The 26,188-nt window shown below is 47.6% G+C and overlaps 2 protein-coding genes across 2 annotated transcripts in view; one reads left to right on the top strand and one right to left on the bottom strand.

The window, feature by feature from the left end:
* Positions 1-4,073, top strand: part of Fam234b (family with sequence similarity 234 member B) — a 32,646-nt gene extending 28,573 nt beyond the window's left edge. The window contains exons 12-13 of the mRNA XM_055610734.1: positions 927-1,147; positions 1,729-4,073. Of these exons, the coding sequence (XP_055466709.1) occupies positions 927-1,147; positions 1,729-1,734 (227 nt within the window). The 3' untranslated portion in view covers positions 1,735-4,073. The remainder of the gene's footprint in view (positions 1-926; positions 1,148-1,728) is intronic.
* A 1,176-nt stretch (positions 4,074-5,249) lies between these two features.
* On the bottom strand, positions 5,250-19,431 carry Gsg1 (germ cell associated 1). Its single transcript, XM_055611223.1, has 6 exons — positions 19,384-19,431; positions 11,744-12,062; positions 9,764-9,934; positions 9,009-9,161; positions 7,834-7,945; positions 5,250-5,589 (listed from the first exon to the last, which is right to left on the bottom strand). The coding sequence occupies exons 1-6, from the start codon at positions 19,429-19,431 to the stop codon at positions 5,250-5,252; spliced, it is 1,143 nt and encodes a 380-aa protein (XP_055467198.1).
* Between the last annotated feature and the right edge of the window lie 6,757 nt (positions 19,432-26,188).

Raw genomic sequence — 26,188 nt, 5'->3', positions numbered from 1 at the left:
GGGAGGGGATAGTTAGACAGGTCTGATATAGCCCTGGTTGACCTCAAATATAGCTGCAGATGGCCTTGAACCCCTGACCCTCCTGCCTTTACCTCCCAAGTGCTTGATTGTAGTGTGTACCGTTATACTAAGCCGTTTTATGCCTCTCCACACTCTCTTGCCTCTTGTGGACTTGTTCCTTACAGCACTTTGCCTTATGCTGAACAGTGCTGTAGCTCTCTGTATCCTGGGCATCATGGGAGAGGAAAGCCGATCTGGAATTTGCAAGCTGTCAACTGGCTGGGGAGTGGGTGGGTGCCAGCTTGCAAAATCATGTGAGAGATATAAATGAGCTGGCTTGCAACATTTGTATAAAACACTGTCCAGGGACCATTTAACTAATGGTACATAAGAATCTTCGGCTGAGGAAGTAGTGCAGTTGGCAGAGTGCTTGCCTAGCAAGGAAGAGGCTGGGGGTTTGATCCCAGCACTGGGGAGATAGAGGTAGCATAATCAAAAGCTCATCCTCGGCTACAGAGCCAGATCAAGGCTGCTTATTAACCGTGTCCTGGTCATCTACACGGCCTATAGAGTCAAGCACCACAGTCACCTCCAGGGCAGAGGAGGAGAGAAGAGTGGCAACAGAGGACAAGAGGAGGCAGGGTGAGCTGACAGCAAGAGATTAGAAGCAAGCTGGCTGAATCTGAGGCGTGTAGTGACAGCATATTAAAGGAAGGTGCCAGTGAGCCCGACGGTGAATAAAGCTTTGCAGGTGTAAAAAGAAACAAGGATCTCATGATCCTTTCAGCAGTTAATTCCTGTTTTAAAGACAAGGCAGGAAGTCAGCTGCAGGCCTCATGCCTGTAATTTGAATCCAGGTGGCGATACTTCACTGCTGTCCAGGGCCACTCTGTTGCTAACTGTTTCTTGTTGTTGTCCTTCCTCAGTTGGAATCAATGACATCTGGAAGGACGCCTTTTATGTCACCAGGACAACAGGGATGAGCCCTGAAGGACACCCCACCTCCCTGGTGGTCAGCAAGCTTAGCCTGCGCTGGGCACTCATGGAAGGCCAGATGGTCCAGCTGACGGAGACCACTCCTAAAATTGGCCGTGGGGAGCTTCGAAGATTCCTCTCTAGGATAAAGTTTGTTGATTCTCCCTACCAGGTGACTGGCTTCTGACATATCATTACTTTCTGTTTTTTTTGTTTTTTTTTTTTTTTTTAAGACAGCCTTGGCTGTCCTGGGCTCGCTTTGTAGACCAGAGTCTGGTCTGAAACTCACAGAGATCTGCCTGCCTTTGCATCCCTGAGTTCTGGGATTACGGGCATGTGCTACCATGCCCAGTGTGGCTAATTACTTTTTAAATAAATTTTTGTATTACATCTATTCTGGAAGCCCACACATGTCCCGACATGTTTAGTGATCAGTGGACAGCTGCAGTTTTCTTCTGTGTGGGTTGTCAAGCATTTAAGATGTGGGATCATGGGTTTTTTAACCATCCTAATTACTGGAGGGGGCTAGATCTTTCTGGCATTCTCTAGGTAGGGACCAAGGATGTTAACATCCATGCAGCTATAGGCAAAGTTCAAGGTTGAAGAGCTTATCACTAGAAGGGCACAGTCCCTGGGGCTCACAAACTGTTGGAGGTAACCTACAGGGCTGGGAAATGAAACAGCTGACCTTTAGAGTTTTCATTTCTTTGGAAATTGCACTTAAAGAGGACAATAATGGTCATTTCCCCACAGATCTAGTGCGATGGAGTCTTCAGACTCAGAAGGACCGTATGGAGTGGCTCTTAACTGCTGTGTCAGTTCTCTGGAGAGAAGATGACCCGAGGGTCATGCAACACTTGGGAGAGCACGTGGGCATTGTGTTGGAGCTGTGTGGTGCAGCCCGATCTGCTTGGCTGGGCTATCTCACGACCTTCCCATCCCTGCACTAACCCCCTTCTCCTGGGAACTCTGTGTGGATAGTTTGGAAATGTGAATCTTATAGCTGTTATTATTTTTTTGTACCTCTAATTTATAAACCCTTGCTGGGAAATCCAGTGGCCTACAAAGCAGGATATATGTTGTTTTGCATTAGGCCCCATGTTTGTGTGTGTGTGTATGTGCACGTGTGTGTCTGTGTCTTTGTGTGTCTCTAGTGTCGTAACAATTTTTTTTGTGTGATATGCCCCAAGCTTCAGGGATTCCATTTCTTGTCCTTGTGAACTTCATCTGGTTCAGCCATCTTGAAGTGTATGGATGGCCTGCCTCTGACCCTGAGGGTCACACAGCACTGTCCTGTATTCCCTCCGCCTGTACTGTGGGTTCCTTCTCAACTCTAGACAGCAGTGAGAAACACTGGAAGTTAAGATGGGGCTAGTTATCCAGTCTCTTCATCTTTCTGTCTCAACTCTCCACCGGTGTTAAGTGGTCATGAGAACAAATGTGTTTCTATCACAAAGAGAGCAAGGGAAAGAGTTTCCATGGCTCCTCTGACCAGGTCCTTATGTCATGCCCTATGAGCTTTTGAAGGCTCTGAAGCTATGATCTTGGATTCTACAGTAACGGCAGAAGGGTTTGCATGCATGTTGTCCTCAGCTTAAGGGTTAGTCCCATGGCCTTGTCCTGCTGCAGCTCCACTCTCTTGCTCTGAGTCTTCTCTGGGGCATCTGCATCTTCTCTTCCTCTCTTCCCCCGCTTCCTCTTCTATTCAGGGATCTGTTTCTGGACTTTTGCTTCTTGGGTCCAGTATGCAACCACTCTTCCCTGTGTTCTTCGAAGCATTACATTCTGGTGTAAATACTGTAACTTTTTATAATGATCAAGTTCTTTAGAATTATCCCCATCCTTTTCTTCCCCCTTCTATGTAAATATGTGACCTCTTTGAACCTTCCAAATGTCTGTGTCGTTGTCTGATATGCCATGTGTTCTGGTGGCCAATGAAAATACATATCTTCTTGAGTGAAAACCAGATTCCCTCCTCAGTTGGACTTGTACCTTTTTAGCTTGTATAAGTAAAGAGATCCCAGAAAACTAGCTTCTAGATTGAAGGGGCTATGAATTGCTGACAGTAGGTGTTATGGGGAACAGAAGTTAGTACTCAGTACATCCTACAGATTGGCCACACCAGCCTTGTTGGCACCTCTGCCATAAGATGCAAAAAGCATTTTTGGAAGTTGTATGGGACCAGGTTGACTTTGGAAGGGTAAGCAATGAGTAGGATACCTTAGAGTCTGAAGATGATTCTAGGTTCATTTCTAGTAAGTTGAATTTTTGCTAATAAAAGGCTTAGGAGTCTAGTTTGGATTAAAGACTTCTTAGGACCAATTTATAGTGGACCAACTTGTCAAATGGGTGGTAGACCTATAGCCTGGTCCAGCCCCTGTAGATGTAGTGTGTTCTCTGCAGTGCTGATGTTCTTCTTGGAGAAGACAGCCAGTGTGGGAAGGATAAGATCCAAAGATGCTTAATGGAGCCCTGTTTGGGTGGTGTTGCTTGGGCTGGAAGCTGTTTATGCCGGTTGAGTCTTCGATGAGAGAAAGCTAAATAGTGTCACTGATTCTCTTTGGTGTTTTGATAAATAACACCCTAATTTGTCCTTATTAGAAGAGTGAATCACTTCCTTGCTAAAAGCAATGGAAATCCTAGGCTTACTTCCTGTTACAGCTGGTACAGAATGGTAGCTAAGGGTTGAGACAGCTTCATCTGGCCAATGTGAGTGCTGGCCCTGTCAAATGCCTCCCTAAGGTCCCCCACCTCCTTGCAGGCAACAACTCACCAGATACCCAAGATAGGAAGTGCTCAGTGTGGGGTGGCCCAAAAAACCAACCTGACCACTACTTGAAGTAATGCCTCCTGCAATGCAAGGGGGTGGCCCCCCTCCTCCCCGCCTCTTGCCTCTCCTCTCCTTTCCAAGCCCTCCCCATCTGCCTGGCACAATATCCGCACCAGCCCTCAAACATGTGGTGTGATAACAAATAACCCCAAGGAATGTGAATTGCTGTCCACGTTACCTGTGTTGAGGAGCCAGTGGATCTGTTGCCAGAAAGCACCGTTTAAAATGTGAACTGTTATAGAACAAATAAATGCTGTGTATGGGAATATACACGTGTGCCCTTCTCATTCTTCCTGCTAAACAAGATGGTTTACTTCCCTTGTGGAAGAAAAGTGAACTAGATGGTGGGCATCGTTTGTATAGGAAACAGAAGGGCCAGTTTCTGAGATGAATGAGCAAGTGAGTATCCAGAGAGGAATATCTACCCAGTCTCATTAATGGGAGAAGCCCCTGTATGAGTCTCCTGCTCTGGGAACTTGGGAGACCATTTCTAGCCTCCCAAATGAGCATGACCCTATAGGTGATAGAAACATTCATATGTCACACTACCTTCCTGCGGCTCTTAGGGTCCTATTTAATAATGTTTCTATTTTTAAAGTTTTATTATTATTGGGTAGACTGTGGCGTATGTGCAGATGCCAGAAGAGAGCTTTGGAGTCTGTCACATTTGTGCAGGAGGCACTTCATGCACTGAGCCATTTAATCAGCCTATTTTTGAAAATCTGTTTTGAGATTTATTTTGTGTGTATGGGTGGTTTGCCTGCCTCTCTGTCTGTGCACTGTGTGTGTGCAGTACCTGTGGCGGCCAGGAGAGGGTGGGAGAGCCCCTGGAGCTGGAGTTACAGACAGCTGTGTGACACTATGCATGCTGGGTGCAGAATCGCAAATGCAGGTCCTCTGAAAGAGCAGCCAGTGCTCTTAACCACTGAGCCTTCTTTCCAGTTCCCTTACCAGGCCATTTAACCAAACTTTGCTGGCTGACACGAGGATTCAAGACACAAGTATGCAAGGTGCCTTCAGTAGTGTTTCCCTCTTCGTGTGTGTGACTACCAGACAAAATCCCAGTGCATCCTAGATAAGCCACCATCAATCTGCTTATCTGTGTTTCCTCAAGTTCCAGACGTGTGACCAGCTTTATCAGACCCTTAAAGGTAGGAGCTGTATTTCTCTTGCCTTTTCATCTGCATTGTATAGTCTAGAACTTGCCTAACGCAATCAGTGAAGAAAAGGGAGTTCTGGATATACGAGATGGGAGATGGATGGACTAAAGCAGTGTTACGGGAAAGGAGGCAGAGCCATCCTTCTGCTTCTGGAGACGACTGAAGGCTCGATTATGCTTAGCTTCTAAAAACAAGGCTCAAGAGACGTCTTTGCTTAAGCAGATGTTGATAATAAGCAAATGCGTATGGTAGGGTTTAGCCTGCTCCCCAAACCCACTTAACTCCTAAAACTGCTCTTCTACAGATGACCCAGCCACTTCTTTTAGCTCCTGGCTGGTCCCTTGTTGAAATTCCTTATCTTGTAGCACTGAATAGAGGTCGATACCTTCGGAGACGGAGCGGATGGGACGGTTAGGGTACTGATGGCAGCTGGTCAAAGGTTCCCCTGAGTGGACTGCGCATGTCAGCTGGGGAAGGAAACAGCGGTGGTGACGTGCCAGGCAGCCGGGGTTGGCATTAAAGCTCTTGCTGTGCCTGCACTGGAACTCCAGCACCATCCTCGTGTATGTGTTGAAGGTGGTGACAGCCGATGCCATGCAGCAGGTGAAGGAGATGCAGGCCGCGCTAGGGGCAAACACAAAGAAGGGATAGTAAAAAGTCTGACTTTATGGAAACAAAAGGGCCATCAGTTCTGCCACAGACCAGGCGCTGTCTTTAGGGGGACTTAGGAACTTGAGCCTTCTACCGAGCTGCTGTAAAGGACCTAGACCGGAGAACATCTGCCTCAGTCAAAGAGGAAACAGGCGGCGTTCCAGTGCATTTAATTCTGAGTTGTCACTGCCATGCTACTTTATGCCTCTTGTGTGGTATACTCCTGTAAGATCTCCCAGACCCCCAGACCATTGGCTCTGTTCTATGTGGTGGGCAGGATCTAACGCAACCCCCAGCCCTTCTCTTTTCCCTTCATGCACTTTGCCAAAGAGGTCCCTCACCCTGATGCTGCAGCAACCCTTCCTCTTCTGCCTGACATTGCTTTGAACTTAACTGTCCCCAAGGTTGAGCCTTTTGAGAGTCACAAAAGTGGTTCGCTACATCTCTGAAGCCATCACACTCTGCTCTAGCGGAATTTGATTCTTAGGATAACTGTGGTTCTTGGCACAGGGTAGTTTATAGTGGAAGCTGGATGCTACTGGAAGCTGGGTGGGTCGGAGAAAGAAGAAAGCACCGCAGGGAAAGGCATCAAACACATTCCTAAAGGCCTCGGAAACCAAACTGCTAAATCTCCCTGCCCTTATGGGAAGCCCAGGAAAACGGAAGGTTTTATGAGGTTAGGAGGGCTGCGTGGAGGCCAAAGGCTGCTGAAAGCCAGGCCCAGGGCAGTCCTACAGGTTCCTGTTTGTTGCCCCAGACAGGAGTAGAATAAATTTGATCTTTCCGGTGGGACTTGTAGCCTGAGCCCCAAAGTTGTCTGTGTGTGTGTGTGTTTGTACAGCCTTCTGGATCAGTCCTTATCTCGTTTGAGGCAGCATCCCTTTTGTTGTGTCCCACTGAGCACACAAGCTAACTGGCCTATGGGCTTCCAGGAATTCTCCTGTCTCTCTGCCTACCATCTTCCTCATTGTGCGAAGATTATAGGCATGGGCTACTATGTCTGACTTCAACATGACTCTTAGGGGTTTGAACTCAGGTCCTTACCCTTCCATGGCAGTTGCTTCACCCCCTGAGCCATCTCACCAACCCAGCCCTACCATTCCAATGCCAAGAAAGATTGAAAATGGGCAAAAAGTGAAGGCTAACTGGGAAACTAGCAAAGCTGCCCATGGGGCTGGTGGCTGGAGTCCTCAGTTTCAGAGCATGTACTGCAGTGTGAGGAAATGGATAGGATCAGGTGTGGAAAAGCCCCCACTAATGCCCTCAGAACTTCTCTGAACCCGTTCATGTGAATCCAGGTGTTAGCTTTGTGGTGAGTAGGGAATGCTCCTATATTCCTCCAGGAAGAAAGTTAATTCTTTTTTAAGCAGCACTAATGCAGGTTTATTCAGGAAGAGTAAGGAAGCGCTCCTGAAGGCAGGAGGGGCTCCAAATAAAGGTGATACTCAGCTTGAATGTGTTGAAGTTGCTACAAAACTGTAATCCCAGAACTTGGGAAGCAGAGGAGGCAGGAGTTCAAGGCCAGCCTTGGCTGAAGCTCGGGCTACATGAGAGACAGCACCTCAAAGGAAACGTAAAAGGATCAAGTTCTTTGTTTTTAAAGTTAGAATGTAGAAGGCAAATGGTGGTGTGCCAGGAAACTGGGGTTGGCGTTGGTTGAGGCTTTTACTGTGCCTATAACTTTAAACCATCCTGTTGTATGTGTTGAGGTGGTGACAGCTGACGCTGTGCAGTGTTATTTCAAGCAGGTTCAGTAGAAATTGAAACTCTTGGAATGAGGGAGCATAGAAGGGATGCAAGAGTTTTGAGTGAAGGATCATCAATGGAGCATATATAAAACTTAATCCAAAATTTAAAATAATAACTATTATCTTTTTCTGATACCCTGAACCATAAAATATAGAATGTGTAGCATCGTTCCTGTAGCCACATAAAATCAGCCTTGCTGCTCAAGGACAGTGTCAGACAAAGAAGAAAATACTATAGTGGCTGAGCAGATGCTGCTGGGCCAGGCAGCATCCTCAAAGCAAGAGAGAAAGATGTTCTGTGTACTCTCTGAAGACAGGGGAGGGGGTGTAGATACTTCCCCCCATCCAGCCCTACATTTGACTGGAGGAAGAAGAGGACATAGGGTGGTACATCCTGCTGAGTGCAGAAACTCCTGTGCAGGATGGCTGGAGTTGGGCTGTGAAGGCTCAGGGAATAAGGATGACTTACTAGAAAGCCCAGCCGTAATTCCAAGAATGTGGTCTCCAGTCCTCCGGGCCTAAGTTGGTAGTTGCCTGGAACACTTGTGAAAACAGCATGTGAGCCACCATCCCCAGAAGGCCTGTGGGAGAGAGAGGGAGAGAGCAGAGCCTTGTGAGCCATCTCTCTGTTGGCATCAGAGTCAGTCTGTGTCAGGGCAGCCATGACTACCATCACGTTTCCGAGGAGACTGATCTATGCTAGATGTGTCTCCTTGTATGATTAACAATGATTACCCCATCTGTGGCAAAATCCCAGTCAGTCTCTCATGCCTATTGCTCATTTTGACTTCTTCCTACCCTTTAGTCTTCACCATGAGAGTATGTGCGGGCTTGTAAATTTTATTTTACTTGAAACGTTGTCCAACACTGACAGTGTGGAAAAGCTATATATTCCAGTTGAAAACTAAACCCAGCCAAAGGTTTCACATGTTGAGAAAGCTGACAAATAAAGGAACCTAGAAATAAAAGCACGCACAAAACAGAAAGTACAGGTTTACACATTGCTTCAATTTAAAGCGAAATGCCTGCACAGTATCCCCTGCTGCCTGCCTCTGTGTGTGTGCCTCTGTGTGTGGTTGCATGCATGCAGAGTGCAAGTACCTGTGCATGTTCACAGGAGTCTGCAGATTTTCCTCTACTGTTTTCCATCTTATTCCCTGAGACGTGGTCTCTTGCTGAATGTAGAGCCTCCTACTTTTTGCCTGGGCTAGCTGGTCAGGCCAGCCTTAGCGATACTCCTGTCTGAAACTCCCATGCTCAGAGCTGGGGTTCTAGGTACATGTGGCTATAACATGGCTTTTTATGTGGGTGCTGGAGATCAGCAAAAGGTCTTACACACTGAGCCTCCCTAGCTCCTACCCCTCCCCCGCCCCCAGGTTCCTTTCAAGGACAAAGATCCTAGCCTTGAAGGTGGTACTTCAAAGGGACCCCTGTGAGCCAGGTCATGATGCTGTAACACCTCTAATCCCGCCCCTCAGAAGCTCCATGCCAGCCAGCCATGTGTGAGTTATATATAGTCTGTCTAATCTAGCCTACCTAGGAAGGCCTGGGGGCCCCTGTCTCACAGAATGAGCAAAACAACAAAAGAAAATACTTAAAGGAGTCCCAAGAGGAAGCACCCTCTGCCATTCCGTGGCCACTCACCTGACAGGACCAAGGACACGGCTGCAAAGGCACTTAGCTTGAGCCCACAGCCAGGGTTACTGGAGAGCAGCAGATCCGTTAGTAGCAGGAGGAAGCTGATGAATTCAAGTCCGATGTAGGTAATTTGGGCTCCCAGGGAGAACCAGAGGACGTCTGTGAGAAGCCAGGAAAAGAAACCCCACCCAGACAGTTAGTCACCACTGTGGACACAAGTGCCCACTGGAAGTCAGAGGCCCAGGACAGACAGGAGAGAGACAAAGCTGAAACCAGCGCCCGGTGTCCATGGAGAACCCGTTATCACTGTGCACATGTGATGGGCTGTGAACACAGCTAAGCTTCATTGTGAAAGAGATCACTCCATTTTCTTAAGCCCCATGCTAATCATCATTCTTGTTTTTCTCTTTAATCTGGGCATAGGTTTTTATTTTCCGGACCTCTCATGGACTGTAATCTCACTAACAGGGTGGTAGAGGCAGGAAAGAGAGTGACTTCTCAAGGCTAACCCAGCTCCAAAGAGACCCTATCTCAAGGAAACAAAACCCAAAGCCACATCTCTTCTCCCCCCCAACACCCACAAGACAGGGAGGGAAAGGAGTGCTGGCTGCTTTTTGATTTGTGAGCTACATTCCCGCATATGCAGGAGAGGCAGCTTTAGGGGGAATTCCTGTCAGCCCTTGGGGCTCTGAAGTAGAGAAAGCAGGTAGAAATGCAGTTTAGATCCAGAGAGGCCCAGGTCTACAGTTAGGAACACGTACTTGCCACAGGCCCCAAGGGGAGGTGGAGGAGGGAAGCCTTCTCCATTAACCACTCCCCTCCAAATCGGAGAGTGGGGTGACATGAGCCTTGCAACGCGGCAAATTCCAGTAGTCCTTTCTCACCTCTCTCGGCTGGTGGTGTGAGTTCAATGAAGCTTCGGCATTTCTCCCCTAAAACACACAAGGGGGCATATCCTAAGGAAATTCCTGGAGCTGTGGAGTAGAGACGTCCCACCTGACACCTAACCGTGCTCCATTTGCTCTGACACAGCCCCTGATGGGCTCATGGCACCAGGCATTCAGTTGATGTCCCATTTTGAAAAAAAGAGAGTGGACGCACTGATGACTGAGGCATCCATTCTGGCCTTCGTCTCTATGATGAAGACGAGGCTTTCCCGAGAGCAGCTTCTTAGGTCAGAGTTTCAATGTCCTGTCTTCATGTTAACAAGTTTTTTTGTTTTTTGGCTGCTGGACCAAATTGGCTCTAAACTCTTTGCAGAACTGTGTCTGGGCCAGTGTTAGGTGACAAGGCTACAGATAATATGCATCTGTGCTCCCTCTCCTCTGTCTCTATCTTCCTATCTCTTATAACACCCCATTTTTACATGTCTTTCCCCATAGCCCACTTTGTGGAATTTCAATATCAAGTTGAACATGATCCCAGGTTTTAGAAAATACATCATCACCATGTCTTCTCTTCTCGGGTTCCAGCGGAACTTTTAAACATTCTGAGTGGGGAAGAAGAGGATGTGGAGGGCAGGGTGTAGGTGTCTTTCTAATCTAAGGCCTACACACTGACTGATGTGAACGGTGTTTTTATTATGTGGTGAGAGACTTGGAAGCATCTGTTTGCATCTATCTATCTATCTATCTATCTATCTATCTATCTATCTATCTGTCTGTCTGTCTGTCTGTCTCTGTCTCTGTCTGTCTAATCTATCTTTCTGTCTATTTTCCATGTCGAATCCATTTGGAGATCCTGGGAACCCAACACAAGGCTTGCACATGCTAACCACTCAACCACACAGCACTATATCTCCAACTTTTGGTTTTTCAAGACCGTGGTCTCACTAGCTAGTTCAATATGCTCTTGAATTCACTATGTAGCTCAGGCCTTCCCATCCTCCTGCCTCAGCCTCTGGACTGTTGGTTCTATAGGAGTGCCACTGTAGTTTCCCTTTACCTTTTAATCCTTAGCCGGAAAGGGAAAGATTTAGAAGTGACCTGCCTCAGCCCCTTCATCTAACAGGAGTATCAAGGCCTACAGAAATGAAGTTGCTCATGCCAGGATCCAGCTGGACAGAGCTAAGGCTGTTTCTAAGCAGCAACCGTAGCTCCCTAGAAGGAAGACTGTAATGATTTAATGTGATCGGTCTAAGCGCCTCAGAGCCAATGCTTTGTTAAACCAGGTCTGCAGAAGCTGGAGTTGCTGAAAAGCTTCAGGGGTTTCTGACTTTGTTAAAAGGGGCCACGAAGAAGAGAATGTAGGGAGTAGAGTCTTCATGAGGCCCATCAGGGTTTGGGAAAGCATGGACCTTCCCACAGCTGCTCTGACTCTTCTCGGGCCTAATGGGGTTTCTTTGCCTGCATAAGATTCCAAGATTCCCTGCTTTAGCCTGGCGTTGCGTCTCATATCGGTTCTCAAGAAGCCAAAGCAGGAGGATTGTGGCAAAATCTAGGTCAGCCAGAGCTACATAGTGAGCTCTAGGGCAGCCTGGGCTATGGAGTGAGCTAATGTCTCAATAAACATTTGTCTTTTTAAAGGCAAGTGAGATGGCTCACTGCATGCTTGCCAAGACTACCTGCTTCAGTTTGATCCCACATGCTGGAAGGAGAAAACGGATCCCTGCACATTGTCCTCTGACATGTGTCCACATGCATGTGCCACCCCTCCACTCCCCATATGCACCCACATGCCATACAAATAAGAATGTCATTGAAAAAGCAGATCAAGTTGTGCAGCCGGCGTGAGGGAGTTACCTGGTTCTTCCACGGTTTCCTCACAGGATAGCCACATGCCACTTCGGAAGGTAAGGAAGGAGAAGCGGTCATCCCCAGTCTCCCAGGTGTATTGTACCACCGCCTGGGCTGATGTGTTGGTGACGCCCCCATCCAAGGACATCGGCATGCCAAAGCACTTGGCTGCCAGACTTTGCCCGCACAGGGGCTTGGGCACCTTCTGTGTGCCCACAAACCATTCGCTGCTGAGCAGGGATGCTGCGGAGAGGCCGAGTGATAGCAGGCTGAGGATGGCAGAAACGAATGTCCGTTGGACAGAGGAACCCTTCTGGAGCTCCATCTGCAACACACAAGTGGGGGTGGGGGTGGGGGAAGAAACAGAGCTGGAGAGCATGCTCTCAGGGCCTCGAGGGTCCACTCCTCTTCCCTTCAACACTGATGAGCAAAGCCTGCCACTTGAGCGCTTTCTCCAGGAGCGCTGTGGAACCCACGCTTCTCTGTGGCCAGGAGCCACACAGTGGCTCCTGTGGAGTGATGGTGTTCATTTAAATTGGACACTGTGTGTCTCTTGCAGACCAGCAGAAATTTATATAGGTAGATTGAGGGCCAGAGAGACACTGGACAGGTTTACAGAGGGATGAAGGTGACACAAGATGGGAGATATTATCACCAGAGATCCTAAAGTCAGCATGAATTGAAGGTGAGCAGGGCGGCGTCTTACCTGTCTGCTTTGGAAGGCAGGTGAGCATCACATGCTCGCTTGCCTGGCTTCCCGCTGATAAGCTCTAGCTTCCAGATGGTTCTTAAAGTAAACCATCTTGAGCTTTCATGGGATTTCTCCCATCAAAATTAATCAGGCCCAAATCTGCTTAGCTTAAGGGATGTAAACAACATCACAGGAAAATACACACCCAACAATCTCTGTCTACCCAAGCTTAGCAGAATCTTCATCCAACAGCTTATGACCATGACCCTTTGTTCTTCAGAATTTCCAGGGTTAAGAGAAGTGTATACCAAACACGATGGGTTATTTTGGGTGGTAGTGAACATGAACACAGATACCCAAAATCCAGTATCTGTGGTCGTGTATACAGATATCCAAAAATACAAAACTTAAGAAATGGCTTCTGTATTTTAAAAAGAAAAAAAAAAAAAGCATTCATCAAATTAACCTCCCGAAGAAATGTCAGTCTTTGCAAGATGCAGGGTGACCTTGACTGAGGACAAGTCAGATAATCACAGCATCTAGTTGCAGGAGGGACCTTGGCCTGCCAGGGTCTATGTCGAATTCGGTTCCACAGGTTCAGCGATAGCCTCTTTTTAGATCCAAAAACCATTGGCTTCCACCCTCATTCCAGTTACTAAGAGCTACCCTTTTCAATTATCCTATTTAGTAATTTCTAAAACAATTGTCAAAGTAGAGGTTTCACAGTGGCATTTTCACTTTGCTCCTCTTGTCCTTGTTTTTCCTACTCTTCCTTCTCCACTGGTTGGAGACAGGGTTTCATGTAGTTTGTGACCTCAACCTGAATATAGCTATGTACCTCAAGGTTGACCTTGAACTTTGGATCCTCCTGCCTCCACCTCTCACGTGACAGAACTACGGGTGTTGTGTCGCCATGTCCAGGACTTTGCTAGGAGAGCACTCTACTGAGCTTCCTCAGCCCCAGATTGACAGTTACCCAGACATCTCATTCAGGAACCTTCTCAAGGATTACCATTCACCATGCCACCTCTCTTGGCATGTGCCTTTTCTCTTTACTTGATCTCTCAAGTTGGAAGAACAAATCTCATTTCACAGGTTTCCTTAATAAAGTGACTAGAGTGACACAGCTTCAGAAAGGTTCTTCCTTTGCCTATGCTGATAGATTCCTTCCCAAAGTGACTCTCTACTCTCCAGAAAAAAAGAGTAGAAATGTTATAGGGTGTCACGATGGCGCCCATCCATGCTCACATCAATGTATAGTAACAGAAAAGCATGGCATTAACACATGGTAACAAGGACAGCAAGTTGATGAGGTGTACCTCTTAAGAGAGACAAGTGCTAAAGTTTCTCCTGTGAAAGAAAATGGGGAAGCTGGTTACCTTGGCCATGGTCAGCGTCTTGCAGCCTGCCTGGAAGGACGGAAGGAGCTCATCTGTACAAGTCTCTTTGGTGCAATGTAGCAAGAGTGAAGGCTGATTTCCCTCTCTCCTCCTGTGCCTCCTCCCCACCCTCCACAAGCTCATAGTTTGCAGTCCCTCTCTTGATTAAATGCTGCTATGCAATGAACATGGGCATTTAATAATTGACAGTGCAATCTCAGCCCAGCTGTTCTTGGAGATTATGCCAGAGAACTTGCCAGTGGGGACATGGGGCTCAGTACAGAGCAGCACAGACCTGCATTTGCAGAGGGGACTTTCTGTAAACAGGTAAAGGGTGATTTATGTCTCCTCTGTGTAAAGTGGTGTGGCTGGCCAGAGCTTGACTTTCACAGCAAATGCACAAAATTTATGGATCAACTCATTGTTACTTCTCAGGGTCCCGTAGGAAGCAGCTTTAGGCTGTGTGGTGACAAAGCTTCAGGAGTCGCAGACAGACTTTGTTCTGCATGTGGTCTCCACCTTCTAGCTCAGAGAGGGTTGCTTCTGTCATGTGGAATGTTCAGTGTGTTGGGAGGGGCTGAGGATGAGTTAGGGGTGGAACAGGACTGAAGATCTGGAGACAAGCTCAGGGTCAGCAACTCGATGACTATACAATGGCCACCATTTCTCACCAACTCACAAACAAGGAATGGCCATCTTTTTATTTTCTCCAAACAAGCTTCAATAACAACAAACAAACAAGGAATCTAGCCAACCACTAAAGAGTGGATTACATCTATCCTCTTGACAGTCCCTGGAAGCATAAAGCATTCCTTCTGTCCTCAGAATTGTACAAGCTGATATTTTGCAGCAGCTATTCATTCGTTCTACCCAGGGTGCCCTTGTTTCTTCTGACCTCTCCCCCTTCCTCACCCCCTGCAAAGACAGAGTTTCTCTATACACCTTGCTGTCCTGGCCTCGAATGCAGAGATCCACCTTCCCCTGTCTCCCGAGGGCTGGGATTAAATGCGTGCACCACCACCACCTGGCGTACTTTTGGCCTTTTAATTTTAGTGTAAAAAGACATTTATTCTTTGAAAATATTTCTCTCCTTTTTCATCTTGGCCAAATCATGCCTTTTTTGCAACTTTTTTTTTCATTTTTACATTGTGTGTGTGTGTGTGTGTGTGTGTGTGTGTCAGGGGCATGGCACATGTATGGAAGACAACTTCCATATGTATGAGGAGTTGGTTCTGTTTTTCTACCGTGTGGGTCCCAGAAATCAAACTCAGGGTGTCAGGATTGCTTGTCACCCAAGCAGCCCTTCATTCACTGTGACACAGTTCACTGGGGGAGACCAGGACAAGAATTTTGTGGTCCCGCTTTGCTCTGGAACAGGCCGGTTTCCTGACTGTGTCATTTCCTTACGCCACTGTGTGGCGCTGGACCCTCATCTTTTCTTTTTTTTCCTGTCTGAGTCTTCCCTACCAGTCAGCAGAACATGGGTGGAGATGGCTCCTCCTCTCTGTGGAACTGCTCCTTCCTTCTTTTGGCTTTCACCCCAAATCCAAGTGTACAGCCTGCCATGTGTCAGTCTTATGGAATTCAGGACTTAGGATGAACTTCGGGGCATCCAGCCACTCCTGGGAGGACTTTTTGTGGGATTATTTCCTATAGTACATTTTTTGGTGGCCAGGTCCAGTTCTCAGTGACTCAATAGAGCATCAAATGTCTCTCATGGGAAACATATCACAGTATCAGAAATGACAGTTAGCCAACATTTCCTGATGAGTTGCGTGCACATTTTTCTCTCCTTAATTGTATCCTTATTCTCTCTCCACCCTAGAACAGTGACCGATTCTTTTCCTTTCTCCAGGCTTCCACCCTTCAAATACTTGCAGACACGGCTCATATCCCGCCTTGAGTCACTGCTTGGCACAGCACTGTGGCTTTGGTTTTTATTGCCTCTGCTCATAAACCGCACCCCCGAAGCCTTAATTGCCTCAAGTTCGCCTTCTTTAGGGAAAAGGGGATGGGAGTGGCAGTTAGAGAAGGCCCAGAGGCCAGTTTAGAGAGAAGCTAATGAAACTCTACCTTCCCAGCCCCTCATTTATTTGGGCTGCTGCCAAGGGCCTGTTGCCCAATCCAAACTTATAATTTTGTATTATTTTCCTTAAAGAAGGTTTCCAAAATATTAGTTTAGGCCTCCACAGTAGCTCTGATCCACCCATTCCTAGGCAGTGCATTTTATGTGGGTGCTTGGCTGCTTGCTGGATGTGACCAGTCTTAGTTTCCTGTCCCCGAGGACTTTGGGCCCCCAAATCCAATTTCCTCTTTTTGACAAAAAAGAAAAGGAAAAAAAAAAGTTTCTCTGCTTTGCCACAAAAAAAATCAGAACCCAGCAACACATTCCCTTCCTTTCATTGTGATTCAGGCTTGCTGTTTCCCCGGCCCCTTTCCTTTCTTCTCTTAGAACAGAAAGGGTAACTGCTGGTCAACGAAACAGATCTAATCAGGCTTGTGTCAAAAGCTCATGACTCAGTATAGAGACAAATAGCCCACATCTCAACATGGTATTTAAACTAGGTTCTAGGGTGCTGGTTGTAGGGTGACTTCCATGGGGCTGGTTATGCACCTCACTATTTATGACATCACAGTGGCAAGGCCTGGGACTGGCCTTGATTTGCTAAGGTCTTCAGTCACAACTCTCTGCACTGTATGAAACCATTTTTGCTCGATATGCATAAAGACAAATGATGGTCTTGGCACACATACGGTTCAGGCAGAAATTCGATATATCGAGATGTTTGTGCATTGCAGATTACAGGTGATTAAGAATGTTGAGCCAGATCAGCGTGTCCACCTCTTCCCTAACACCCAAGCCCGGGGCTAAAGGATCTAGTAATTTTGTCCCCCGTGTCATCCCATCCATCCAGACATCTTGCCTGTCCTGTCTCACAAGAGTTTCTCTGTTCTCCCAGGGGCCAGAATTCTTGACCCATGGCCCCATTGAGTAACTTCATTTTGCTACTCAACAAAAAGCTGGAGTGAAATTTAAGTGCTTCGGTGGTCGCTGGCTGATGCGCAAATAGTGCTGCTTTTCCGGCCTCCGTATGCTGACAGGCACATCTTCCACGTAACTCCTGCGCCTTATATGTTTGTTACACTCATTGGAATCCTAATGCGTCCTGGGGGCCACGTTCTATGCATTGCGGACCCCAAGCACTGTATTCACGTCCATGAACAAAAAGGAGGTTTGTAAGGCTAGTGAGGCTCGTGAACACAGTTGCGGCGCCTGTGGGCAAAGATGTGAACACAGACGATGTGTCCAAACAGCAAGTCCACACCACTGTTCACAATTCACACACGAAAGCAATGGGGAGCCACAAAGGGACCCCAGGGGCCCAGAAGCATACCTCAGGCCCTACCACACAGATGAAGTGCTTTTTCAGGCAGATCTGCCAAAACATTTCCTCCCACCTGTGGGAACATTCCTGCTTTTCCGTGAGCAAAGCCTCAGAAAATAGCAATGATCTCATTACCAGTATTATCCCTAGTCTGACCAGGGGACAAACAGATGACAGATGGGAAATGTTCCGTCCGTTTCAAGAGGGGCGATTCCCTGCAGATTGGGGTCATTTTGATGTGGCTCAAACTTTCTGAGCTTTAATTACATATTGTGGGACATTGAACTCCTTAGGACGTGTATGATTTTTCAAATGCCCATACTGTGTTCACCCCTGGACCTTCCATTCTCAACTGTGCCAGCTTGTAAGGGCCCACATAACGCCAAATGCGCCTAAGAGCGCCGGGAACTCTTATTTATGTTCAATGGGAAGGACCAAAGGAAAACACTTGGGACCTCTCTCCAGCCTTTCCCTTTCCGCTTTGTCATGGAATTGTTTGAGGGCTTTTGCTATAGCAGTCATTTCCAGGAGAGGAAGCCCTCCCCACCCCCCAGGCCCCTCTGCCTTTCGTCCATGCCCCAAGCCACTGGCTGGCGTGAATCAGAGGGACAGTCACATCTGTGCTTCCTGTGGGGCAATCTCTCACGCGGGAATGACTGCTAGGACAGGGCTGGCCCCGGGCTGCCAGGGAGTCTCGGGGACTGCAGTATCCAATGAGGAAGAGGGGTGCCCGGAATGCTGCTGTCCCTAGACAGTACAGGGTCACCCCTTTCCACTTCAGCGTGCGCTCCCTGCCCCCACGTGGCGTCTTTTCCTTCCTTTTCTCCCCTCATCACTACTCTGTCACCCTGTACTTAAGCCTGATGAGATTTACCCATGCTTCCCCGTGAGTAACCTTCCTGGCGGCGTTTACTACGGCGCCCCCAGTTGCCTAGCAGCGGGCGCGGTTGCCAAGGCGACGCACCAGGAGCAGGTTTTGAATTGTTTGGCAAGGCCCCGCCCTTGAGCAGCAGGCGCTTGGGACTTCCAGGACGGGTGTGGCGGGAACCACGAGGTTTCTTCCTCTTTCTCTTCCTTGGGTGGGTCCTGCCGTCCTTGGTCTACCCAAGATGCAGGCGAGGACCGGCCCAGGGAAGAAACTAGATCCTGGGGTGACTTCCTCATGCCCTGTGGGATAAGGGGTGAGGATCCACCCTGTTACTGTCAAACCCCAAACCAAGCATATCCCCGTCCCTCAAAGATGCAGGTCCCTCGGTCCTTTCTGATGGAGGGGTAAGGTAAGCCTGCCTCATTCTGTACTCAGGTGAGGACATGGACCCTTTAGCACACCTATGGTCTAGGGGTTTCCTATCCGCTTCCCCAAGGGAGGACAGGGGAGGTGGAACATTCTCTCCAGTTTTGATCTGAAGATCTAAAGAGGTGGAAGGAAAGCGGAATCTAAGGAGAAATCTGAACTGAAGTACCAGGCCAGGGGCCAGGCGCTTCACTAACTGCTCTCCGGGCTCTCAATCCGACACGGAAAGGCAGCGTCCACTTTACAAGTGAGGGCTCCAATTCAGGCTTTGATTTGCTCCAGCTTCCAAATGTCAGCATGGTGGAGTCCGCATTCAAACCTGCGACCCTAGAAAGCTGAGTGTTTACAAATGAAAATGCCACCCAGCAAAGAGCAGGCAGACACTTAATAAAAACCACAGATGGCGCCTGTCACCAGGGAACCGCCTGGTGAGGGAAAGGTTCAAGTGTTCTGTGCTCTATACCTCTTCCGTCCATGCTAAGGAACAGGCTTCCCCAGAGCCTTCCTGTCCCCTCTCCACAGAACCATGATAAAAGAGAATAAAATTTCAAGCGCTGACCGACTTTTGTTGTCACGATCATACCTGTAAGGGCTCTCTAGTTGATGGTGGGCTCTTTGGGGCCTTCTTCTGAACTGGGGAAGCTGCCTGAGCCCACATGTCTGGCTCTTCAGAGCTTCGAGCTCTATCCCAGTGTGGTGAATGCCTCTTTCTTAGGCTCTCTCGGTATTCTCAACACACCTGTATACTGCTAAGTAACCTTCCATAACTCCCTCTCTTCCCCCCTCGCTGCCTCCTTTCCTGCCTGTGTTGTTTGCCCCACTAAAGACAGGGCTCAAATAGTGAAAGGAGTGAACGTGATCAGTATACTCAACCTTTCCAAAAGCGGTGCACCTACCTCCTGGGTGAGGCAAACATTCTGAATCAGCTGGGGAAAATCGATCATTCACTGTTGTAGGGCTGAAACAGCGGAGGTTCAGTCTCTGCTGATGGAGCTTGCCCAGCTGTGCGGCTCAGGTGTTGAGGGAGGAGGATACACCAGGTCCCCTCTTGCCAGCAGAGGGGTAAGGTGGTGTGTGGGGCACTGAGAGAGGATGAATGCTCTTCAGGCTGGACACCAGCCTGGGTTGGGGTGGGATACTATGACTCTGCTTTGTGATGTCACAGTGGGAGGCAGGGTTCTCCCCTCCTCATGCCCCACCCACTCCTCAGAAAGACCTCCCAACCTCAGAAAGACCAGGTTGGCAAGAAGGGGCATACTTGGCACCTCTCAAAATCCGGATGCCCCTGAAGTCTTTTGATCAGTGCTTATTGTACATAGAAAAGACCTGGGGAGTTCACTGAAACACAATTCTGAAGGTTAGGGATGCGGTGCCAACCAGACCACATTGGCTTATGAGGCTAGCCCACTGCTGTCAAAGAGAATTACAGCTGTGGGCCACATAAGTCTTAAAACATTCTAACACCACCACTCAAAACAATGAAATGCACTCACACAGCAGTGTAACAATGAATTCTTACCCAATGCCGGGGGAAAGCAGACTGGCTCCCCACCCCCATTTCCTCTCTGGGAACAACCAAGTTGGGTCCAGTGGAGAACACATTGCTCTCATCTTAAATGCATCAACATGAAATATGATCACTCAGTTGCACCATCTACATAAGGGCCCCAGAGCCTTGTGTGGCAAGTAGCTATTGGACATTTAAACTCTAGATCATTCCTGACAAGGTAACATCGCACAGAGGTCGCCATTCTAAAGGACCAGTGTCTGGAAATCCAGGAGACGTTCACTCTCAGGTTAATTTTTATTTTTTATTTGAAACGGGGTATCACGCTGGATATGTAGCTGAGGCTGGCCTTGAACTCCTGATCCTCCTGCTTCTACCTCCCAAGTGCCAGGGTGACAGGAGTGTCCACCACACCTTGAATGTTCAGTTTTGGCTTTGAGACAGGCTCTTTTTCTCTAGGCAAAGCTGGTCTGGAACTCAACTATGTAACCAAGGTTGGCTTTCAACTTTTGGCAGTTCTCCGGCCTCGGCCTCCGGGTACTGAGATTACAGGTGTGAGCCACCATGCCAGCTTCCCTCTGGGAGTTTTAGTAGAACTCAGTTGACCATGAGGCATAACCCAGCTTCCAGTGAGGATCCCAGGATCGCAAGGGGACCCACCCTGAGCAACACAGAACCCTCAGTCTACCTCTCTGAGATCCTGTCTCCTTCTTCCCAGGGCAGCCAGACCCTGACCTTCAGGGCTCCTGATTCTAGTACCAATTCCCTGTTATTCCAGCCTATAGGACCCTCCCTTTCCTCTGCATTTCTATAGCATGTCTGGTCTGGCCATTCAGAGATTTTTCTTCTTTCTTTTCCTTCCCCTTCTTTCCCCTTTCTCCCCTTCCTCTCTTTTCCCACTCCTTCCCTTCCTGTCTCTCCTCCCCCGCCATTCCCTTTCTTCCTTCATACACAACAGTGTCTCCTATGTAGCCTAGCTGCCCTCATTCTCTCAGTCTTCTTTCCTCAAACCATGAAGCGCAGGGATTATAGATGGGCATCTTGACATGGCACCTTAGACTGTTTGCTTTAGGTGACTTATTCTGTTTCTCCCATGATACTCTAAGCTGTTTGAGGATGAACCTTCTGTGATGTCTAGAATGAGGCCAATGGGATAAGGGTTGCTCAATAAATATTATTTGGTGAATAATCTAACATATTCAGGCAAATAAGAGAGAACCTCAAGTCGACACACCAGGAAGAGCCTGCCTTATTCTTGGTGTGTCTCAGCCATTGAGGCAGGTTCTCACTGGTTGAGCTGGAACTCACTATGAAGACCAGGGTTGTTGGCTCTTCATGCTGACTCAAGCTGCAGAAAAAGCCTTCCCTGCCATGGGCTCCCTTTGTAAAGTCTGTAAGCTTGGCATACTTTGTAAACACTCAAGGCAGGAAGGTGGCCAGGCCCCTGCCAAAGGAGCTCCAGCAGCCAGGCCCTGCCCGCAGACTCCCTCAACAGGCCCAGTTGGTCATCTTCCAACTGTAACTGTCATCCCCAGCCCTGGCCTCACCTGACAAGAACGACCCCACCAAACTCTGAGCTCCTCCAGGTTCGGGACTTGAAATCTCACCAAATCTCCCCCTGAAAAATCTCTGCCCTGGAGAGTTCCACCCCCTAAGAGATAAGCCCAGCCTATTGCTCAGTTCCCTGCTGTCTTCTCCTGGGAGCAGAGGCAGCCACCCCTGGGTTCATCTCTCTCAATAAATCTCTTTTATGAGATTTGCTGTCTGGTGTGACTTGGTCATTGGAAGAATAGGAGAGGCAAAGAAGGGAAGAAGTGAAGAAGTGCAGTGGGGCTGAGTGCCTCAGCTCAGCTGGGGATACCCTCCCCCTCCCCTGGGAGCTGCTGTGCTCAAGCAGAGGAGCTTCCAAGCAGAGCTGTTACACTGAAGTGCTCCAGCTCAGCCAGAGATGTCTTCCATCAGGGCTGCAACACCTCTGCTGAGGAGGCCCATACTTCCGGGGCCCCCATGTCTCAGGATACCCTTCCACTGGCACACTGTCTCATCTTAGAGGTGTGGGGTTCCTGGGCTCCTGAGTCCCAGGATACCTTTCCATCCCAACCAGAAGGCCGCGAGGGTGGCCTTAAACTCACAATGAACTGCCTACCTAAACCTGAGTTTGGGACAGGGTCTCACTATGTTGCCCAGGTTAGCCTGGAACTCAAAATGCAGTGTTCAAGGTCAGCCTGGTCTACTTGACAAGTTACAGGCCAGCCAAAGCTGCAGAGTAAAATCCTGTCTAAAAAACCCCAACAAAACAAGTAAACAAACAACCAAATAAATGAACAATAACAACAATACTAAGTAAACTTAAAACTAGATAAATAATACTGGCACACCTTTATTCCCAGCACTCCAAAGGCAGAGGCGGGAGGATCTCTGTGAGTTTGAGGCCAGCCTGGTTCTGTAGGTCTACATGCTGGGTTAGATACCATCTCTCAGCTACCAGAAAGGCAAAATTCAAAAGCTTGGCCAGGCTCTTGGTAAGGATTAGCAAGAGTTATTTTCCACTCTGTTGCTGGGAATGCAAAAAGGAACAGCCCCGGGGAGGAGCATCTGTATTATCTCTCGACCCAGAAACTAACCTTTCAGAGATTTACCCTGAAGACACACTCCCCACATTAGGAAAATAGGTGTGCATGAAGCTATTCATTACAGTGTCACACAGAACGTGGCACAGACCACGTCAGAGTAGTGCTTGGCTATAAAACACAATTCAAAATGCAGAGGACTTCTGTGAACTTCTGTGAGCAGGACTGGTTTCTAGGTAATATTCAGGGAAAGTATTCCAAGTGCAGGAGGGGTTATGGAGCACGTTAGCTTTCATGTAAGAAAGGAAAACAAAGCAGCAGTGTTTTTGCTTATTGCTCCCACAGAGCCACAGGAAGGATAAGCCGGAGAACAATAATGCTGATGGCTTGTCGGAAACACAGAATGCAACGACTCTGGAGGGAGTGACATGAGATTTTTTGAGTGTGGTAAGTTTGATTTTTAAGAGCATGCCAGTGTTCTGCGTATTGAAGAATAACACTAAAACAAGATGAGGAGGGAAAGAAACCTGTGAACTTTAGGTAAATGGGAACAAATGAAATAAATTCTTTTTTTTTTTTTTTTTTTTTTTTTTTTTTTTTGTCACCACACTGAAGAGGCATGGGCGAAACAAAAAATGCATTTCAAGAACTTGGGAACATAGCCGTAAGCAGTGTAAAGTCAGGCAGAGGTGAAGCAAGCTGGGGGCCCAGTTTAAATTATCTATTTTATTTCTTCTGTGGTAGGTGTGCGCAGTGATTGCGGAACTATGCCGGATGCCTTGTGGGGTGAGGCAATTAAGAAACGATTGAGGCTGGAGGGATGGCTCCTCGGTTAAGAGTGCTTGCTGCTCTGTCAGAGGACCATAGGTCAGCTCACAACTAACTATAACTCTAGCCCCAAGAGGGGAATCCAACGCCCTCTTCTGCCCTCCTCTGGCACTGATCTCATGTGTACATACCCTCACAGAGACAAAACATACATGTCATTAAGAAGAAAATAAAAATTTAAAGACAAAATGAAAATTGAGCTCAGCAGTGAGGCCTTTGTGGACATTGTGTGTCTCTAGATACGACTCCCAAGGAGGACATAGCACCTCTGCAGTGCCCAGCTGGTAACTGAACAGCCTGGCTCCAAACATGAGAAAATAGCCAGGAGATCCAGAGTAATAGTCCAGCTTTAAAAATTGGATTTGTGCTGGGTGGTGGTGGCACATGTCTTTAATCTCAGTGCTCAGGAAGCAGAGACAGACAGATCTCTGTGTTGGAGGACGGCTTGGTCTACAGAGTGAGTTTCAGGACAGATAGGTCTACACAGAGAAACCCTTTCTCAAAAAAAAAAAAAAGACTAAAAGAAGAATTTGTGTTCTTTTAAAATGTTAACATGAGACAATTCTCTACTGCTTTCTGGGAGCAGATGCGACTGTGTCCAAAACTTCTGGCTTTAGATTCTTCTAGGGCCAAGGCTGGTGTCTGGATATAGCTTTTATACTCTCTCTTTTCATAACGGGAGGTGGAACTGGGATTTCTTCTAGTTCTGTTTCCACTAGGTTATTCCTGAAGGCAGGGAACTTGCTTTACTCAGATCTAGGATTCCAGGGCTCACCCTGTTAACATTTGCTGACTAGAAATGGACCAAAGAAGCCCAGATTATTTGGTACCTGGAGCCTCCTGTAGAGGTCTCAGATCAAACCTGTTCTAGTCCTGGAGGGCGGCCCAGTCAACAGCTCTGCCAAGCTCCCCGGATATGGAGATGGCAAAGGTTGACATAAATAAGGCTGGGTAATGATTTTAACATGAAAAGTAGTTGTAGAGAGCCAAACATGGCGGCTCATGCCTGTAATCTCATAGCTGACATGGCAGAGGCAGGTGAGTATGTGACTTTGAGGAATCTGGCCACGGCTACATAAAGAACTCCAGGACAGCTAGGGTTACATAGGGAGAGCATGCCTTAAACAAACAAACAAAAGCAGAAACAAAACAAATGCAGACTAGTGGCGGCGGGAGGCTGAAAAGCATCCCTTCTGTGTCTAAAGAGGTGTGATTAAAGTATGCGACTGATGGGCTAAGCTTGTAACCAAAAAGACGAGAGAGAGGAGTAAGTTAAGACAAACACAGATCTTCTTGATCTTCAGGGTGGTCCCCGAATGCAATCCCATGTACCCTAATGGGTCAGAAATGGAGAGAGCCACCGAGGAGAGGACCTCAGAGGCAGAGACTGCAACGACGAAGCCAAAGGTGAGGGGTGCAGGAGCAGGAAGCCACTTCAGGTCCTAGATGCTGCCACTTTAACTGCGGGCTGAAGAAGCAGATCCCAGACTTTTGCCTCTAGGACTCTTGGAAAAGAAGGTTCTCTTGCTTTAAGCCACAGAGTTTGGGTAATTTGTCACAGCACTCTTAGGAAAGTAACAGTCATAAAATCTGGAAATGAATTCATTGTGCTGTAGCTCATACACAATACCTCAAGGATTTTAATTTTATGATTTTAATTCTGCCCTCTCTGAATCTCCCTACTTTCAATTAGCAAAACATTCATATAGGGGGACTGGAATGTAGCTCAGTTGGTAGAGGGCTGGTCTAGCGTGCTCTGAAGTTGGTCCCCAATAGCATATAATCTGGTGCAGCGGGGCAAGCCTATAATCTCAGCCCTGGGAGCTGGTGGCTTGGAGTTCGTCATCCTCAGCTACATGTCTAATTTGAGGCAAGCCTGGGCTCCGTGAAAACTCCTGTCTCAAAAAAAAAAAAAAAAAAAAAAAAAAAAAAAAAAAAAAATCAAATTGCATGAGTTTGTTAGTCACACAGTCCTTAAATTTAATAGATTTAAGCTTCTCAGGAACAATGAAACGTTGACTAGCAGATCTTTATTGACTGTTTACAATGGATCAGTCATCATGGTATGGTCCTTTTCCTGTTTGTTTTCTGACTCAGCGTCGTCTTACTATGCGCCCCTTTCTGGCCTTGAACTTGACATTCTTCTGCTTATAGTTACCCCAAGGGATAGGATCACCACCACACCTTGCTACTGTGGATTGTTTTTTTTTTTCTTGTTTGTTGAGGAGGTTAATAAAAATACTTTATGAACTTTACATACTTTAATATAGAGGTGTGAAAATGCCCTCAATTGCAAAATATACACATCTGAGATCAAATAACAATGAAAAAGAAATTTTAGCATAGATTTAAAACTAAGGCCTACAAGAGAGAGAGGCAAACGGAGATGGAGGCAGAGATCCCAGAGCATGGGCGTGTTCTCCGCTGAGGGAGACTGACACGCCATCACCATCTTTCTGACAGTCATAGATACAGGGTTTTGGTGGGCTTCGACACTATCATCCTCAAAGAGTTGCTCAGGGAGTTAAATAAGACCGCAGGGTAGTTCCTGAGAGCACTGGCCACGGTTACAGTGGGCAAACCAACCTCTAAGTGACAGGGAGGCAGGAAACGAGGCCACCGTTACTGTGAACCAAGTGATAACCTTTTTGCTTCCTTACTTAAAACGTTTTTTTTTTTTTCCTTACAAAAACCCCATGACTTTTAACTGCCAATGAATATATAAACAAATCTACATCCTTTTGTTTTGTGTGTGTAAGTGCCACAGCGTGTGTATGGGAGCTACAGGACAAGTGG

Source organism: Psammomys obesus, unplaced genomic scaffold (genome assembly GCF_907164565.1).
Source record: "Psammomys obesus unplaced genomic scaffold, mPsaObe1.curated_primary_1811, whole genome shotgun sequence".
In the NCBI taxonomy this organism is placed as follows: Eukaryota; Metazoa; Chordata; class Mammalia; order Rodentia; family Muridae; genus Psammomys; species Psammomys obesus.
The sequence above is the reverse complement of the archived record's forward strand: the minus strand, read 5'-3'. Positions and strand labels throughout refer to the sequence as shown.